This window comes from Bombina bombina, chromosome 4 (assembly GCF_027579735.1).
Source record: "Bombina bombina isolate aBomBom1 chromosome 4, aBomBom1.pri, whole genome shotgun sequence".
In the NCBI taxonomy this organism is placed as follows: domain Eukaryota; kingdom Metazoa; phylum Chordata; class Amphibia; order Anura; family Bombinatoridae; genus Bombina; species Bombina bombina.
In genome coordinates, this window is record NC_069502.1 from 330,945,140 (window position 1) to 330,965,152 (window position 20,013).

The 20,013-nt window shown below is 37.2% G+C and overlaps 1 protein-coding gene across 1 annotated transcript in view; it reads left to right on the top strand.

The window, feature by feature from the left end:
• LOC128656254 (neprilysin-like) overlaps nucleotides 1-20,013 on the top strand; it is a 302,039-nt gene that overhangs the window by 130,736 nt on the left and 151,290 nt on the right. The window contains exons 9-10 of the mRNA XM_053710071.1: nucleotides 2,551-2,685; nucleotides 18,128-18,229. Coding sequence (XP_053566046.1) covers nucleotides 2,551-2,685; nucleotides 18,128-18,229 — 237 coding nt within the window. The remainder of the gene's footprint in view (nucleotides 1-2,550; nucleotides 2,686-18,127; nucleotides 18,230-20,013) is intronic.

The following is a 20,013-nucleotide window of genomic DNA, read 5'->3' on the forward strand; positions in this document are numbered from 1 at the left end:
GTTAATAGCTTTATTTAATGTTTTAGTGACGGCGATGTCGGGAACTGCAGTTTAGGGGTTAATAGGTTTAGTTAGTGTCTGCGATGTCGGGGAACGGCGGTTTAGGGCTTAATAGGTTTAGTTAGTGTCAGCTATGTGGGGGGGGCGGCGGTTTAGGGGTAAATAGGTATAGTTAGTGTTGGCTATGTGGGGGAGCGGTGGTTTAGGGGTTAAGAGCTTTATTTAGTGTCAGCGATGTGGGTGACAGAAGTTTTAGATCATTTTGTTTCAGCAATCGGCAGCAAATTTGTTATGTTAAGTTAAATCGTTTTTTCAGATCCTTTTGTTTTTTCGGATCCATTCTTTATTCATATGCATTATTCTATTCTAAACTTCAGAATAGAATAATGCATATGAATAAAGAATGGATCCGAAAAAAACGAACAGATCTGAAAAAACTATTTAACTTTACATAACTAATTTGCAGAAACAATTTTTTTTTTAAAACTTAACTAAACTAATTTGCTGAACCAAAATTATTTAACTAATGAAAACGAAACAAAATTTTTAGTGTTGCACATGTTGTCTATTGAGTATAAATCTAATACTAGACAAAAAGACAATGAAGCCCTGGTGTCATATCATTTTATACAGGTAGGGCATTACATTTCCCAGCTGAGATTTCAGATTCTAGAACGTGAAAAATACAAGACAGGGAGGTAACAGAGAACAGCTTCTCAAAAAGAAAGCATCATTTTGGATTTTTAAATTGTATATCTCTACCCCAAAGGTTTAAATAGGCAGATAGACTGGTCTGTATTTTATTCAATGTATTATATTTTAATATCCATTAGAGGCAGCTGCTATAGATTTTGTAATTCAGGTATTGGCAAGAGTTAATTATTTTTGGGGGTGGACTATAGAACTATTGTGAGCGTTATATGTGTATGCATCATGACTATGGCATAGCATCCTGAAACATTGTTGTATTTTTAAGCATGTTGTTAAAAAAATAACATTTTGCAGAATTAATTTGAAAGTTGTGCTGCTGCAATTTAACTTTTCTTTGAATATCACTTTGCAACTTTCACAAGTATTGTTTTAAATAATATTTATTTCTATTGTTTGTTAAAGGACAGTTTCCATATTGGAGTGAACTGAAAACAAATTTAAAAAGAAGAGAGTAGGAAAGGAAGGGGAAGGAGTTGCTCTGTATGTAAAATAAAATAAACAGGTTAATAAAATTGTTGGAACTAATAATGATGTGGAAAGTATTCGGGTTACTAGGATCTTACCTAGACTGAAACAAAAGATCTTACTTAGACTGAAACAAAACTACTGGAAAACCATGGTATTTTGATCTCATCTCACTTAATTGTGGTTAAGTAGCGCTAGCCTTAAATTAATTTGTTTACTAATGTAAACAATCACTGTGAAGTATGTAGCTAGTGCAGGCAATTTTTTAGTATTTTGCAGCATGCATAGGTTAAAGCACTTTACTTTCACCCTCTCTAGGGAGCCTGGAACAAGCATTTTACACTGACACAAGGTATTTTACAGCAGAAACTTGCAATATAAATAATGAATTGCAGACTGCGGTGTTGTTTCATTTTCACCAATTAAATTATTAATTATGGGGAATTTCATTTTGATGTTAATATCATTTTAACAACAGTTTAAGCAAGGGCACGGAGGTGCTGACAGAAGGGTGGCAATAGCCAGGGGTCTGATTTTGGCATGATGTGGCTGACTAAACAGCTGAAGGGTTGATAGGGGTTGCTTTAAAAAAGTCACACAGGGTGTTTAAACAATGCTACAATGATGAATTGGGACAATTTATTTTACCCTTAATGTATATACCCTGCAAAAGTAGCTCCTCTCTGCTATACAGAGGCACAGCAGGTGACCACTGCAATGGCCAGCACTGCTTCTATGATGGGTGGGAGCAAGCAGTACTTATATACCTCAATGTTCACTATACCACCAGCAAATATTTCTCATCCTCTTATAAATATGTATGACGCTTATTTACCCTATCTGTCCCCTCTTCCCCCAGTTCCTATGACTGTAAATAAATAGCAAATAGTGTATGCATTATGAATGATGAATGGGTTTACTGTATATTCTGCCAATTTGTTTTATCTAACATGCCATTATGTAACACACACTTGCCCACAAAAAGACATTCTGCTCATACTGGGCCAATGGTAAAGGTGCAGAAGGGTATAGTTATGCCAGACTGCCGGAGTGTACTTGACCAGTTTGATCTCCTGGGAAAGGTTCCAAATAGATCCCTTGAAACAAATGATCTACCAATTATTTTCTGATTCTATATCTAAACAATTGTAATGTAATGTATGTTATTACAAATAAATGTGTCTCCTTTATCCAGAATGTGTACCTTTTTCATAATGCCTTTATTTTTCATTTTCATTTCTAACCCATTTACTTATAGAGTTCTGCCTTCACATTGCCACTCACTTCACCCTCTCCTCACATCAACTAAAGATTTTCCTTCACTTATTATGTATACTAATTCTAGACAAACATGTATTTTTTCTTTTTTTGTAGGTGTGTTCAACATACATGGAGCAAATGATTTCTGTTGCAAAACTAATCCGCAATGAGAGGAATCTTTCTATTGACGATGACGGGATTAGAGCACAAGTGGAAAAAGTTTTAGAACTGGAGAAAGATATTGCAAATGTAAGTGAAATAGTTAAATCATGTTTTTGTCAGACCTCCATGATAACCTATTATAAACTGCATCGGACTTAGTAATTTGACATTAATATTGTATGTAGTATGTATTATTATAACATATAGGGCCTGATTATCTAAAGCTCTTTGCTCTAGTGAGATTATCTAAAGCTCTCGCCAGTAATGTGTGCTCTTTCAAACTATTTTATAAAGACAAATTTTAGCTTGAGAACTGTTTATCTCACAATGCAGATTTCAGAATGTGAATGAGAAACACCTACATTAATATATAATATGCAAAAAAAAAACAAATATTTGACATGACTGCTCTCCATAACAGCGAGCTTTTCATCATCAAGCCCATAGACAAGCATTCATTTTCAAAAGTATCTATACTATAATCACGTTTGTAATGCGTCCGTCGCCGTCGACATCCTCAAATGAATGTTGGCTGTGCGAGGCAGCAAAAATAATGTTGGCTGCTCGCGCAGCCAAAAGAATCCACCCGGTGGATTCCGAAAATGGCAGGGTGGCATCCACCTGGATGCAGCGTAGGCAAACAAAGCCTTAAAAAAAAAAACACGCAACCGCCCACACGAAACAACGAAAAAACACTTAACCGCCTGCAAGAAATAAAGAGAAAACCTAACCTCCTGCACAAAGTATTAACAAACACCGAAACCGTCAACATCGCAAAATAATAAAGTAATTAACCCCTAATCCGCAAATAACATAATTAAAATATTAACCCCTAAACCGCCAACCCCCCACATCACAATAAACCTAATTAACCTATTAACCTCTATACCGACAAACCCCCACATCGCAATAAACCTAATTAACCTATTAACTTCTAAACCGCCAACCCCCACAACGCAAATAACTAATTTAATTATTAAGCTCCCTAACCTAACACCCCCTAAATTAACCCCAATACTTAGTTACACTTAAATAAAACCTAACATTAAATTACAAAAAAAATCTAAAATTACAAAAAATAAAAAACTCGAAAATTACAGAAAAAATTAAATTATCAAAAAAAATTAAACCTAATCCCTCTAAACTAAACTACCAATAGCCCTTAAAAGGGCCTTTTTTAGGGCATTGCCTTAAGTTAAACAGCTCTTTTACGTTTAAAAAATACTAAGTCCCCCCTAACAGTAAAACAACCCCACCCACCAAACCCCCCAAAATAAAAAACCTAACACTAAAAAAACCTAAACTACCCTTTGCCCCTTTTGTATGGCATTTCTATGGGCATTGCCCTTAAAAGGGCATTCAGCTCTTTTACTACCCTTAAAAGGGCATACAGCTCTTTTACAGCCCATTAAATCCCTAATCTTAAAAATAAAAAAAAATCCTAAAACTAAGCCCCAACTAGATACTCGCCATTCCTGAAGTTTGGGGAAGAAGGTCTTCTTCCAGGCGGCTCCATCATCTTCTATCTTTATCCGGATCGAAGGCAGCGCGGAGTGGAGGTGCGTAGCTGACTTCCCCGATGCACGGATCCTCAGCGGTGGTTTTCAGCAGCGGTCCTCAGTGGCGGCGGTCCTCAGAGGTGTGGAGGTTCCTCTTCATGCGATCGTCCGTCGCACACTGAAGATTGAATTTTGAAATTAGCCAATAGGATGAGAGCTACTGAAATCTTATTGGCTGATTTGAACAGCCAATATGATTTCAGTAGCTCTAATCCTATTGGCTAATTTCAAAAATTTTTGTAACTTAAGCTTGGGGGTTTTGTATTTTTTAAACATAGACTGCCCTCTGGGCAGGCTTATCGCCTAGTTAAAAAAACAAACAAAAAAAAAAACATTTTTAACATCATTTTAACAAAAAATTAATTAAACAAATGCATGCAAAGAAAAAATATAATTGATTTCTTCTTGCATTTAAAATTGGCACTCTAAAAAAAAGTTCAAATTTATACTATTCAATAATTTTGCAATGTTCTTGTCAGTTGATTAATGCTGGTGTTACCTTGCCCACGCTAATTTGTGCTAACTTGTGCTCATATTAAAAGTTGAGAGTAAACGCGTTCACTAGAGTGCAAACTAAATATGTGTTCATTGGAATAGCGCAAGTGGAGACCAAGGATAAAGAGTAAGCGTTTTGTGATTTAGATAGAGCATGCAATTTTAAGCAACTTTCTAGTTTACTCCTATTATCAATTTTTCTTAGTTCTCTTGCTATCTTTATTTGAAAAAAGGCATCTAAGCTTTTTTCTTGGTTCAGACATCTGGACAGCACTTTTTTATTGGTGGATGAGTTTATCCACCAATCAGCAAGGACAACCCAGGTTGTTCACTAAAAATGGGCCGGCATCTAAACTTACATTCTTGCATTTAAAATAAAGATACCAAGAGAATAAAGAAAATGGGATAATAGGAGTAAATTAGAAAGTTGCTTAAAATGTCATGCTCTATCTGAATCACAAAAAAAAAAAAAATTGGGTTCAGTGTCCCTTTAAACATGAAAAAATTAATAATTTTGAATATTTTATAATTTGTTTTACTGTGTATTAAATGTAAATATTTTACATTCCAATGTTCTTCACATAGTAGAAAATAAATACATCTGTATATATCTATACCTGTATATATTCATATAGATATGTAGGGTTATATATATCTACAGTATATATATATATATATATATATATATATATATATATATATATATATATATATATATATTTATATATATATAGAAAACACAGGAAAAAACATCAAGGCTGGATTGCGGTTTCCTGCCGTGACAAACAGTCACTCTGAAGACCTCAATGAAGTGTGCCTGAGCTCGGTGGGGAAATGGAGAGACAGTGTGGATCAACAGGGGTAAGTACTCACAGGATTCTTTACAGCAAATAAGTGAATGGAGGGTTTAACTTGTGATTCTCCGGTAACTTTACCATACGGCACGGCCACCGCTGCACCTCTGGAAGACCGGTGAATTCCTACGATATCCACTCCTTGCGTCCGCTCTCTGGCGTAGCTGCACTTCCTGTCACACCCTTTTGTCGATACCAGCCAATCCGTGCTCGTCTATGACGTAGCTCCACCGCTCGGCCAATCCTTCTAGGGTAACTTCAAAAATCCCAGATTTCGTTTTGAGTACTGTCAATTATTTTTAACATTGACCAATAAATTGGACGTTTTAATTTTAATTTAAGACCGCATCCGGCTTTTTCTCTTTCTGTACTTATATATATATATATATATATATATATATATATATATATATATATATAGTATCCCACAAAAGTGAGTACACCCTTCATATTTTTGTAAATATTTTATGATATCTTTTCATGTGACAACACTGAAGAAATTACACTTTGCTACAATGTAAAGTAGTGAGTGTACAGCCTGTATAACAGTGTAAATTTGCTGTCCCCTCAAATAACTCAACACACAGCCATTAATGTCTAAACCGTTGGCAACAAAAGTGAGTACACCCCTAATTGGAAATGTCCAAATTGGTCCCAAAGTGTCAATATTTTGTGCTGCCACCATAATTTTCCAGCACTGCCTTAACCCTCTTGGGCATGGAGTTCACCAGAGCTTCACAGGTTGCCACTGGAGTCCTCTTCCACTCCTCCATGACGACATCACGGAGCTGGTGGATGTTAGAGACCTTGCACTCCCCCACCTTCAATTTGAGTATGCCCCACAGATGCTCAATAGGGTTTAGGTCTGGAGACATGCTTGGCCAGTCCATCACCTTTACCCTCAGATTCTTTAGCAAGGCAGTGGTCGTCTTGCAGGTGTGTTTGGGGTTGTTATCATGTTGGAACACTGCCCTCTGGCCCAGTCTCCGAAGGGAGGGGTTATTGCTCTGCTTCAGTATGTTACAGTACATGGTGGCCTTCATGGTTCCCTCAATAAACTGTAGCTCCCCATTGCCAGCAGCACTCCTGCAGGTCCAGACCATGACACTCCCACCACTATGCTTGTCTTTGTACTCCTCAGCTGGTTGCCGCCACACACTCTTGACACCATTTGAACCAAATAAGTTTATCTTGGTCTCATTGCACCACAGGACATGGTTCCAGTAATCCATGTCCTTAGTCTGCTTGTCTTCAGCAAACTGTTTGCAGGCTTTCTTGTGCATCATCTTTAGAAGAGGCTTCCTTCTGGGATGACAGCCATGCAGACCAATTTGATGCAGTGTGCGCCATTTGGTCTTAGCACAGACAAGCTGACCCCCCACCCCTTCAACCTCTGCAGCAATGCTGGCAGCACTCATACGTCTATTTCCCAAAGACAACCTCTGTATATGACGCTGAGTATGTGCACTTAACTTCTTTGGTCGACCATGGTAAGGTCTGTTCTGAGTGGAACCTGTCCTGTGAAACCGCTGTATGGTCTTGCCCACTGTGCTGCAGCTCAGTTTCAGGGTCTTGGCCATCTTCTTATAGCCTAGGCCATCTATATGTAGAGCAATAATTCTTTTTTTCAGATCCTCAGAGAGTTATTTGCCATGAGGTGCCATGTGGAACTTCTAGTGATTAGAATGAGAGAGTGTGAGAGTGATAACACCAAATTTAACACTCAGACCAAAAAAGAAAAAGTGGCAACTGGTTAAAAACTAAAAAGTTCTTTATTTCTTCCACTTAAAAATCATAGCTTAAAATTTAAAAAAAACATGGCACAGACAGATAGACACGTCTAACATGTTTCGGCCCTGACTGGCCTTATTCATAGACTCTCCTTGTCAGTCTCAGCTGTGTGGTTTTATTCCACTCTCTCTTGTTTAATTGATTGTCTGTGCTATGCCTCTATTCTATTGTTAACCCTTGATGTTATTGGAAGCTATGTACACTCATACTGAATACGTGTGTCTCTTGATTATATACTTGAAATACTATATTTATTTACATGTTGTTGAGGATGATACATCTTCTTGTTTATGTGTGTACATATATAAATAGATAAAGCAATTTGTTTTCATTATCCATTTAGTGTTGTTATTATTACTTTTGTAGCTAGAATTCCTTTGTATGTATTATTAGTTGTATCCCTGCAAAACTGTTCGTTTAGACAAATATAGATGTATATCTCTATATATTTTCAATTGGCATTAAATCTTATTTTTGTGTATTTGTATTACAACTTGAACTCACCATAGCTATAAATTTTACTTAATATATGCTATACACACTCTGCCTCTAATTTAAAATTCTGCTGAGTTAGATATCATTTGTGAATAGTATTATTATCACATTAATATGAGGTCTCTTTTAGTTGTTAACACATTCTACTCCAAAGCGAGCCATTTATGGACTATTTTATTGTTGTTATTAACATTTCTTATTAAAAAGAGCAAGCCCCAAAGCGCCGCTAGTGCTTCATTTCTAATATCTATGTGTTTAACAAAATTACTTTGACCTAGTATCTAAATATTTGGCAATTCTTTGACATAAGTAGACCTTATCTGGTACCTGATTGGCATAGGATTTACAAGCAATTGATTACCAATGGTTAATCAAATCCGTCTCAATGTTCATGCCATTTGGCATACGTGTGTATAGCTTGAAAATCCAGAATGCCTCTTTCTTTTAGAGCTCCTTGATTTTACTACCTCCCCTAGGTTTGTTCTTTATGATGTCAATGATCATCCAGGTGAATGTTTTAGCACTACCTCCATGTTCATGGATAAAATGCTTTGATGCCCCTGTTGCTGTCCTTCCTCTCTCAATGTCATTAAGATGCTCACATATACGCTCTCGTGTTTCTCGCGTTGTGCACCCTACATACTGTTTCTGGCAAGAGGAACAGGTTATCAAATATATTGCAAACTCTGAATGACAGTTCGTGCAGAAATTACAATCAAAAACACGTTGCGAGTAGCTTGACTGAAAGACTTTACCAGTTATAGTATAACCACAGGCTGTACAGCCTTGAGAGCCACATCTATAATGGCCTTTACAGCTGAGCCAGCTGCTTTTTTTCTGTGGTTTCCTGAGAGCGCTAGGTGAGACAATGTTACCTATCGTTAAATTCCTTTTGGAAACAAATCGGCAACCTTTGTCTATCACAGTCTTTAGCGCTTCATCAGCCCTCAGAATCGGCAAATTTCTCTTTACAACGTCACAAACTTGTCTGTATTGGTTGGTATAATTAGTCACAAAGGTTATTTCACTCATCTCTCTATCTGTTCTCTGTAGTTTAGGTCTCAACAAGTCAACCCTAGGGATTTAACACACCTGCTCCCCATTCACACCTGAGACCTTGTAACACTAACGAGTCACATGACACCGGGGAGGGAAAATGGCTTCTACTTATGGGTATACTCACTTTTGTTGCCAACGGTTTAGACATTAATGGCTGTGTGTTGAGTTATTTTGAGGGGACAGCAAATTTATACTGCTATACAGGCTGTAAACGCACTACTTTACATTGTAGCAAAGTGTCATTTCTTCAGTGTTGTCACATGAAAAGATATAATAAAATATTTACAAAAATGTGATGGGTGTACTCACTTTTGTGAGACAGTGTATATATATATATATATATATATATATATATATATATATATATTTACTAAACCCAACAGGAGTTTCTATTAAGGTGAATAAATTAGATGTTTCAAACAAAATATTAAAAGATTTAATTTTTAATTAATAATAATTATAAAATATACTTAATTGTTATAATGATTTATTATAGATTTTAAGAACTTTTATTATAATTATTTTTATTAATAATATTTTTTAATATTTTATATAAATAAATAATCAAAATTATACATTACCTTGATATAACTCAGGTTTAGCATGAATATGCAAAACCTAACAGAAGTAAAAAAAATCTTGGACTGGCCAAAAACAAAAGATGAGTTTACATAATTAGGGCCAGATGACAAGTGGCACGCAAACACAGATGGAATTAAATGTTTAGCAAGCGTGGGTTACCATGCATATTACAAGTTGAAAGTAAATTGTTTGCGCGTGAGCAAAACCTAACACCTGCTAACTTCAGGACTTCAGATATCCCAACCATGTTAACTTTTCCCCATAGACTTCAATGGAGTGTGCTAAAGAAAAAAAAACATAACACTTATCCCTAACGCGCTAACCAACGTTAGATCTACAGCGTTAAACCCAAAGTGAGCTATGAATATTTCACATTCCAATGTTCTTCACATAGAAGAAAAAAATATTTCTATTTTTTGTCAGAGCAGGCGGACAGGTTATGGAGCAGTGGTCTTTAGACCGCTGCTTCATAACTTGTGTTTCTGGCGAGCCTACAGGCTGGAACACGGGGCATCAAGTTCCATACGGAGCTTGATAAATATGCCCCATAACCTCCAGAACTGCAAACAATTTTCAAGATGAGGCCTAACTAGGAATATGTTAATTGTCATAATAACCAAGCATTTAACTTGCATTACTTAGTACAAAACTGTATTGTTTACTAAATGTAAACCATCTGAAATAATAATTTATAATCTCTGTTCCTCTTTGTAAAAGTCAGAAAAATGTAATTGAGTCTGTAACTAACCATTGGATTTTTCTTTGCTAAATGCATACTTTAACTCCTGGTAATCTTGAACTTTAGATTCCATTCATTTCCAATCATCCAATTTTTTGCTATGACTTCTCATTTATATCCACTCTCCCTGGAACATCACATTTTTGTACCATCTGTAGGCACACCTTCCCCTGTAGCCCTTTGTCATAGTAGCATGGTAAAACAAGTAACTCTGGTTAAATTGATTTAGAAAAATCAATTTTTACACTCATAAACTTTTTGTTTTTAAAAAAATATGCCTAGATTACAAGCGGAGTGCAAAAATGCTTGCACTGTTGTGCATTATTGTTACTTGAGTGCAATCAATAGTGCATCTATTTTTGTGTTAATGTTAGTTCGTTATTTTTTATTGGTCTATGGCGTGCTAAAATCTGCATTTTAGATACTACAGTTGCAGTAACTGTCCCATATAATATACTTGTGGTGCACATTAAAGTTGATGTTGGACATCACTCAAGTGCTAAGCCGATGGTTTTCAAGTAGTAAAGTTCTTCATGTAGTTTTGTGTTATATTATTAATAATAATAATTAATAATGGTTTTCTTCAGGTTATAAAAACATAATTTATGTAAGAACTTACCTGATAAATTCATTTCTTTCATATTGGCAAGAGTCCATGAGCTAGTGACGTATGGGATATACAATCCTACCAGGAGGGGCAAAGTTTCCCAAACCTCAAAATGCCTATAAATACACCCCTCACAACACCCACAATTCTGTTTAACAAATAGCCAAGCAGTGGGGTGATAAAGAATGGAGTAGAAATCATCAACAAAAGAAATTTGGAAATAATTGTGCTTTATACAAAAAATCATAACCACCATAAAAAAAGCTTTGATCTGTAATTCTCTGAGGCGGGGCCTGACCCGACTCCAAATAAGCTTGATGAATCAAAAGTTTCAACCAAGAAGCCAAGGAAATAGCAGAAGCCTTCTGACCTTTCCTAGGACCAGAAAATATAACAAATAGACTGGAAGTCTTCCTGAAATCTTTAGTAGCTTCCACATAATATTTCAAAGCTCTTACCACATCCAAAGAATGTAAGGATCTTTCCAAAGAATTCTTAGGATTAAGATATAAATAAGGGACAACAATTTCTCTATTAATGTTGTTAGAATTCACAACCTTAGGTAAAAATTGAAAAGAAGTCCGCAAAACTGCCTTATCCTGATGAAAAATCAGAAAAGGAGACTCACAAGAAAGAGCAGATAGCTCATAAACTCTTCTAGCAGAAGAGATGGCCAAAAGGAACAACACTTTCCAAGAAATTAGTTTAATGTCCAAAGAATGCATAGGTTCAAATGGAGGAGCCTGTAAAGCCTTCAGAACCAAATTAAGACTCCAAGGAGGAGAAATTGATTTAATGACAGGCTTAATACGATCTAAAGCCTGTACAAAACACTGTATATCAGGAAGTATAGCAATCTTTCTGTGAAATAAAACAGAAAGAGCAGAGATTTGTCCTCTCAAGGAACTTGCAGACAAACCCTTATCCAAACCATCCTGAAGAAACTGTAAAATTCTAGGAATTCTAAAAGAAAGCCAGGAGAATTTATGAGAAGAACACCATGAAATGTAAGTCTTCCAAACTCTATAATAAATCTTTCTAGAGATAGATTTACGAGCTTGTAACATAGTATTAATCACTGAGTCAGAGAAACCTCTATGACTTAGTACTAAGCGTTCAATTTCTATACCTTCAAATTTAATGATTTGAGATCCTGATGGAAAAATGGACCTTGAGATAGTAGGTCTGGCCATAACGGAAGTGGCCAAGGTGGGCAACTGGACATCCGAACCAGATCTGCATACCAAAACCTGTGTGGCCATGCTGGAGCCACCAGCAACACAAATGATTGTTCCATGATGATTTTGGAGATCACCCTTGGAAGGAGAACTAGAGGCGGGAAAATGTAAGCAGGATGGTAACACCAAGGAAGTGTCAGCACATCCACTGCTTCCGCCTGAACATCCCTGGACCTGGACAGGTATCTGGGAAGTTTCTTGTTTAGATGAGAGGCCATGAGATCTATCTCTGGAAGACCCCACATCTGAACAATCTGAGAAAATACATCTGGATGGAGAGACCACTCCCCTGGATGTAAAGTCTGGCGGCTGAGATAATCCGCCTCCCAATTGTCTACACCTGGGATATGTACCACAGAGATTAGACAGGAGCTGGATTCCACCCAAGCAAGTATCCTAGATACTTCTTTCATAGCTTGGGGACTGTGAGTCCCACCCTGATGATTGACATATGCCACTGTTGTGATATTGTCTGTCTGAAAACAAATGAACGGTTCTCTCTTTAACAGAGGCCAAAACTGAAGAGCTCTGAGAATTGGTAATCTCGCCTCTTGAGATTTCCAAACCCCTTGTGCTATCAGAGATCCCCAAACAGCTCCCCAACCTGAAAGACTCGCATCTGTTGTGATCACAGTCCAGGTTGGCCGAACAAAAGAAGCCCCTTGAACTAAACGATGGTGATCTATCCACCATGTCAGAGAGTGTCTTACATTGGGATTTAAGGATATTAATTGTGATATCTTTGTATAATCCCTGCACCATTGGTTCAGCATACAAAGCTGTAGAGGACTCATGTGAAAACGAGCAAAGGCAGTCATGAGACCTAAAACTTCCATGCACATAGCCACTGAAGGGAATGACTGAGACTGAAGGTGCTGGCAGGCTGCAATCAATTTTAAACGTCTCTTGTCTGTTAGAGACAGAGTCATGGACACTGAATCTATCTGGAAGCCTAAAAAGGTGACCCTTGTCTGAGGAATCAAGAAACTTTTTGGTAAATTGATCCTCCAACCATGTTTCCGAAGAAACAACACTAGTTGATTTGTGTGAGATTCTGCAGTACGTAAAGACTGAGCTAGTACCAAGATATCGTCCAAATAAGGAAACACTGCAATACCCTGTTCTCTGATTACAGAGAGTAGGGCACCCAGAACCTTTGAAAAGATTATTGGAGCTGTTGCTAGGCCAAATGGAAGAGCAACAAATTGGTAATGCTTGTTTAGAAAATAAATTCTCAGAAACTGATAATGTTCTGGATGAATCAAAATATGAAGGTATGCATCCTGCAAGTCTATTGTGGACATATAATGTCCTCGCTGAACAAAAGGCAGAATAGTCCTTATAGTCACCATCTTGAAAGTTGGTACTCTTACATAACGATTCAAAATTTTCAGATCCAGAACTGGTCTGAATAAATTTTCCTTTTTTGGGACAATGAATAGATTTGAATAAAACCCCAAACCTTGTTCCTGAAGAGGAACTGGCATGATTACCCCTGAAGACTCCAGGTCTTAAACACACTTCAGGAAAGCCTGAGCTTTTACTGGATTTGCTGGGATACGTGAGAGAAAACATCTTCTCACAGGAGGTCTTACTCTGAATCCTATTCAATACCCTTGAGAGACAATGCTCTGAATCCATTGATTTTGGACAGAATTTATCCAAATATTCTTGAAAAACCTTAATCTGCCCCCTACCAGCTGAGCTGGAATGAGGGCCGCACCTTCATGCGGATTTAGGGGCTGACTTTGGTTTCCTAAATGGTTTGGATTTATTCCAATTTGAGGAAGGCTTCCAATTGGAAGCAGATTCCTTGGGGGGAGGATTGAGTTTTTGTTCCTTATTCTGACGAAAGGAACGAAAACGGTTAGAAGCCTTAGATTTACCCTTACGTTTTTTATCCTGAGGCAGAAAAACTCCCTTTCCCCCAGTGACAGTTGAAATAATAGAATCCAACTGAGAACCAAATAAATTATTACCTTGGAAAGAAAGAGATAGTAATCTAGATTTAGATGTCATATCAGCATTCCAAGATTTAAGCCACAAAGCTCTTCTAGCTAATATAGCTAAAGACATGGATCTAACATCAATTTTGATAATATCAAAAATGGCATCACAAATAAAATGATTATCATATTGCAGTAAGCGAATAATGCTAGATAAATCAGAATCCAATTCCTGTTGCGCTAAATTCTCCAACCAGAAAGTTGATGCAGCCGCAACATCAGCCAAAGAAATTGCAGGTCTGAGAAGATGACCTGAATATAAATAGGCCTTCCTTAGATAAGATTCAAGCTTCCTATCTAAAGGATCCTTAAAGGAAGTACTATCTTCCATAGGAATAGTGGTACGTTTAGCAAGAGTAGAAATAGCCCCATCAACTTTGGGGATTTTTTCCCAAAACTCTATAGATTTTGCTGGTAAAGGATACAATTTTTTAAACCTTGAAGAGGGAATAAAAGAAGTACCTGGCTTATTCCATTCCTTAGAAATCATACCAGAAATAGCCTCAGGAATAGGAGAAAACCCTGGAGAAACCACAGGAGGTTTAAAAACAGCATTTAAACGTTTATTAGACTGAACGTCAAGAGGACTGGTTACCTCAATATTCAAAGTAATTAACACTTCTTTTAATAAAGAACGCATATGCTCTATTTTAAATAAATAAGTAGATTTGTCAGTGTCAGTGTCTGAGGAAGGATCTTCTGTATCAGATAGATCCTCAACAGAAGAGGATAAATTATTATGTTGTTGGTCATTTGAAATTTCATCAACTAAATGAGAAGTTTTAAAAGACCTTTTATGTTTATTAGAAGGAGGAAATGCAGACAAAGCCTTCAGGATAGAATCAGAAACAAATTCTTTAAAATTTACAGGTATATCATGAACATTAGAAGTTGAAGGAACTGCAACTGGCAATGTACTATTACTGATGGATACACTATCTGCATGTAAAAGTTTATCATGACAACTATTACAAATGACATTCAGCAAAATAATTTCTACAATTTTACAACAAATGCACTTAGCTTTGGTAGAACCGATGTCAGGCAGCAATGTTCCAGCAGAAACTTCTGAGGAAGGATCAGATTGAGACATCTTGCAAAATGTAAGAGAAAAAACAACATATAAAGCAAAATTATCTATTTCCTTATATGACAGTTTCAGGAATGGGAAAAAATGCAAATAGCATAGCCCGCTGATAGAGAAAAAGGCAAGAGGCAAACATCAATGGGGTATAGAAATAATGAAAAAGTTTGGCACCAAGTATGACGCACAACGTAACTTAAACTTTTTTGGCGGCAAAAATAACCGGAAATGACACACTCGCGTCACTAATGATGCAACCGTGTGAAAGGTCACGGCGTCAAGTATGACGCCGGAAATGATGAAGTTGCGTCATAGACGTATTTTTTCGCGCCAAAAATATTTTCGCGCCAAGAATGAGGCAATAAAGTTTAGCATTTGATGCACCCACGGGCCTAATACCGCCCGCAATTTGCAAGAAGTAGTCAATTGAAAAAAACACTAAACCCCAGGTAAAAAATAAATTTCTTCAAAAAATGTTTATATTCCCCAAATATGAAACTGACAGTCTGCAGAAGGAAATACATGAACCTGACTCATGGCAAATATAAGTACAATACATATATTTAGAACTTTATATACAGGGAGTGCAGAATTATTAGGCAAGTTGTATTTTTGAGGATTAATTTTATTATTGAACAACAACCATGTTCTCAATGAACCCAAAAAAACTCATTAATATCAAAGCTGAATAGTTTTGGAAGTAGTTTTTAGTTTGTTTTTAGTTATAGCTATTTTAGGGGGATATCTGTGTGTGCAGGTGACTATTACTGTGCATAATTATTAGGCAACTTAACAAAAAACAAATATATACCCATTTCAATTATTTATTTTTACCAGTGAAACCAATATAACATCTCAACATTCACAAATATACATTTCTGACATTCAAAAACAAAACAAAAACAAATCAGTGACCAATATAGCCACCTTTCTTTGCAAGGACACTCAAAAGCCTGCCATCCATGGATTCTGTCAGTGTTTTGATCTGTTCACCATCAACATTGCGTGCAGCAGCAACCACAGCCTCCCAGACACTGTTCAGAGAGGTGTACTGTTTTCCCTCCTTGTAAATCTCACATTTGATGATGGACCACAGATTCTCAATGGGGTTCAGATCAGGTGAACAAGGAGGCCATGTCATTAGATTTTCTTCTTTTATACCCTTTCTTGCCAGCCACGCTGTGGAGTACTTGGACGCATGTGATGGAGCATTGTCCTGCATGAAAATCATGTTTTTCTTGAAGGATGCAGACTTCTTCCTGTACCACTGCTTGAAGAAGGTGTCTTCCAGAAACTGGCAGTAGGACTGGGAGTTGAGCTTGACTCCATCCTCAACCCGAAAAGGCCCCACAAGCTCATCTTTGATGATACCAGCCCAAACCAGTACTCCACCTCCACCTTGCTGGCGTCTGAGTCGGACTGGAGCTCTCTGCCCTTTACCAATCCAGCCACGGGCCCATCCATCTGGCCCATCAAGACTCACTCTCATTTCATCAGTCCATAAAACCTTAGAAAAATCAGTCTTGAGATATTTCTTGGCCCAGTCTTGACGTTTCAGCTTGTGTGTCTTGTTCAGTGGTGGTCGTCTTTCAGCCTTTCTTACCTTGGCCATGTCTCTGAGTATTGCACACCTTGTGCTTTTGGGCACTCCAGTGATGTTGCAGCTCTGAAATATGGCCAAACTGGTGGCAAGTGGCATCTTGGCAGCTGCACGCTTGACTTTTCTCAGTTCATGGGCAGTTATTTTGCGCCTTGGTTTTTCCATACGCTTCTTGCGACCCTGTTGACTATTTTGAATGAAACGCTTGATTGTTCGATGATCACGCTTCAGAAGCTTTGCAATTTTAAGAGTGCTGCATCCCTCTGCAAGATATCTCACTATTTTTTACTTTTCTGAGCCTGTCAAGTCCTTCTTTTGACCCATTTTGCCAAAGGAAAGGAAGTTGCCTAATAATTATGCACACCTGATATAGGGTGTTGATGTCATTAGACCACACCCCTTCTCATTACAGAGATGCACATCACCTAATATGCTTAATTGGTAGTAGGCTTTCGAGCCTATACAGCTTGGAGTAAGACAACATGCATAAAGAGGATGATGTGGTCAAAATACTAATTTGCCTAATAATTCTGCACTCCCTGTAAATGCATAAAGTGCCAAACCATAGCTGAGGTGTCTTTAAAAATAAAAAACATACTTACCAAAAGACACCCATCCACATATAGCAGATAGCCAAACCAGTACTGAAACAGTTATCAGTAGAGGTAATGGTAAATTGAGAGTATATCGTCGATCTGAAAAGGGAGGTAGGAGATGAATCTCTACAACCGATAACAGAGAACCTATGAAATAGACCCCCGTTAGGGAAATCATCGTATTCATAAGTGATACTCCCTTCACGTCCCTCTGACATTCGCTGTACTCTGAGAGGAATCGGGCTTCAACAATGCTGAGAAGCGCATATCAACTTAGAAATCTTAGCACAAACTTACTTCACCACCTCCATAGGAGTCAAAGTTTGTAAAACTGAATTGTGGGTGTGGTGAGGGGTGTATTTATAGGCATTTTGAGGTTTGGGAAACTTTGCCCCTCCTGGTAGGATTGTATATCCCATACGTCACTAGCTCATGGACTCTTGCCAATTACATGAATGAAAAGCTCTAAGTTTTACATCAGTATATTAGATTGTGCTTGAGCGCATCACTTAACTCCCTGAGTTATCCAATAAAAGTATCTGCCTCACTAAAATAGTTTTGACTGTATTAAGATGCTTATTATTCACCACTTATAATGCGAGTGCAATGAGCGAGAGTATAGCGCTCCCTGCGATATCCATTTAATGTATAGGGTGTGCTAAAAATCATTGTTTGGTTAAAATATTTATGCCTCCACTTGTAATTCCAGTTTGTACTTTATTCTTTTCAGTTTCTTCATTTTATAAAATATAATACGTTCAATCTTAGCTCAGCAGTGCCTTATGCAATATTGTTTTCCTAACTGTAAAATTTCTCATCTACAGGCTGAAACACCAGACGTAATTAGGGCTAATCCAAATAACGTTTACAAAAAGATGTCACTTGCCCAGGTTGAGAAGGAGTACCCTCTAAATATCAGTGGAAAGGTAATTATGACACTTTCACTGAAAAGGCTTAAAAATAACATTTACATGTATAGAATGTTTTGCAAAAGGTAAAAAGAAAAAACTGACTTTTGACATTTGGTCGTGAGGCTGATTTGCATTTTAAGTTTCAAAATATAAAAAATACATAAAGCAGGTATATACACATTGTCAGAGTTGATTATGGATTATTAATTTTTAATTTAAAATAGTAAGATTAATGTGGAAGCATTTTGGGTTTCAGCTGTGTTAACTATCACCTAGATTACAAGTTTTGCATTAGAGGCTGTGCGGTGCTAACGAGCAGTTTATGCTCATCGCTCACTTACAGACAGCGTTGGTATTACGGGTTTTTACAAACCGACAAGAAGTGAGCGTTGAGCAAAATTTTGCTCATTACCGCACTCCAATACCAGCGCTGCTGAGCTGGTGTAACGTGCTCATGCACGATTTCTCCATAGGTATCTACGGGGAGAGCCGGCTGAAAAAAAGTCTAACACCTGCAATAAAGCAGCGTAAAACTCCCTAACGCAGCCCCATTGATTCCTATGGGGAAATAAAATGTATGTTTACACCTAACATCCCAACATGAACCCCGAGTCTAAACACCCCTAATCTTACACTTATTAACCCCTAATCTGCCGCCCCCGACATCGCTGACACCTACATTATATTATTAACCCGTAATCTGCCGCTCCGGACACCGCCGCCACCTACATTATACTTATGAACCCCTAATCTGCTGCCCCCAACATCACCGACACCTACATTATATTTATTAACCCCTAATCTGCCTTCCCCAATGTCGCCGCAACCTACCTACACTTCTTAACCCCTAATCTGCCACCCCCAACGTCGCCGCCACTATAATAAACATATTAACCCCTACACCGCTGCACTCCCGCATTGCAAACATTAGTTAAATATTATTAACCCCTTATCTGCCGTCCCTAACATCACCGCCACCTACCTACATTTATTAACCCCTAATCTGCTGCCCCCAAAGTCGCCACCACAATTCTAAATTTATTAACCCACTAAACCTAAGTCTAACCCTAACCCTAACCCCCACTAACTTAAATATAATTTAAATAAATCTAAATAAAATTACTATAATTAACTAAATTATTCCTATTTAAAACTAAATACTTACCTATAAAGTAAACCCTAAGCTAGCTACAATATAACTAATAGTTACATTGTAGCTAGCTTAGGTTTTATTTTTATTTTACAGGCAAGTTTGTATTTATTTTCACTAGGTAGAATAGTTACTAAATAGTTATTAACTATTTAATAACTACCTGGCTAAAATAAAGACAAATTTACCTGTAAAATAAAACCTAACCTAAATTACACTAACACCTAACACTACACTATAATTAAATTAATTCCCTAAATTAAATACAATTAAATACAATTAAATAAAATTAGCTAAAGTACAAAAACCCCCCACTAAATTACAGAAAATAATAAACAAATTACATGATTTTTAAACTAATTACACCTAATCTAATCCCCCTAACAAAATAAAAAAGCCCCCCAAAATAAAATAGCCCTACCCTACACTAAATTACAAATAGCCCTTAAAAGGGCCTTTCACAAGGCTTTGTCCCAAAGTAATCAGTTCTTTTACCTGAAAAAAAAATACAAATCCCCCCAACATTAAAACCCACCACCCACACAACCAAACCTACTCTAAAACCCACCCAATACCCCCTTAAAAAAACCTTACACTAACACCTTGAAGATCACCTTACCGCAAGAAGTCTTCATCCAACCGCGCCGAA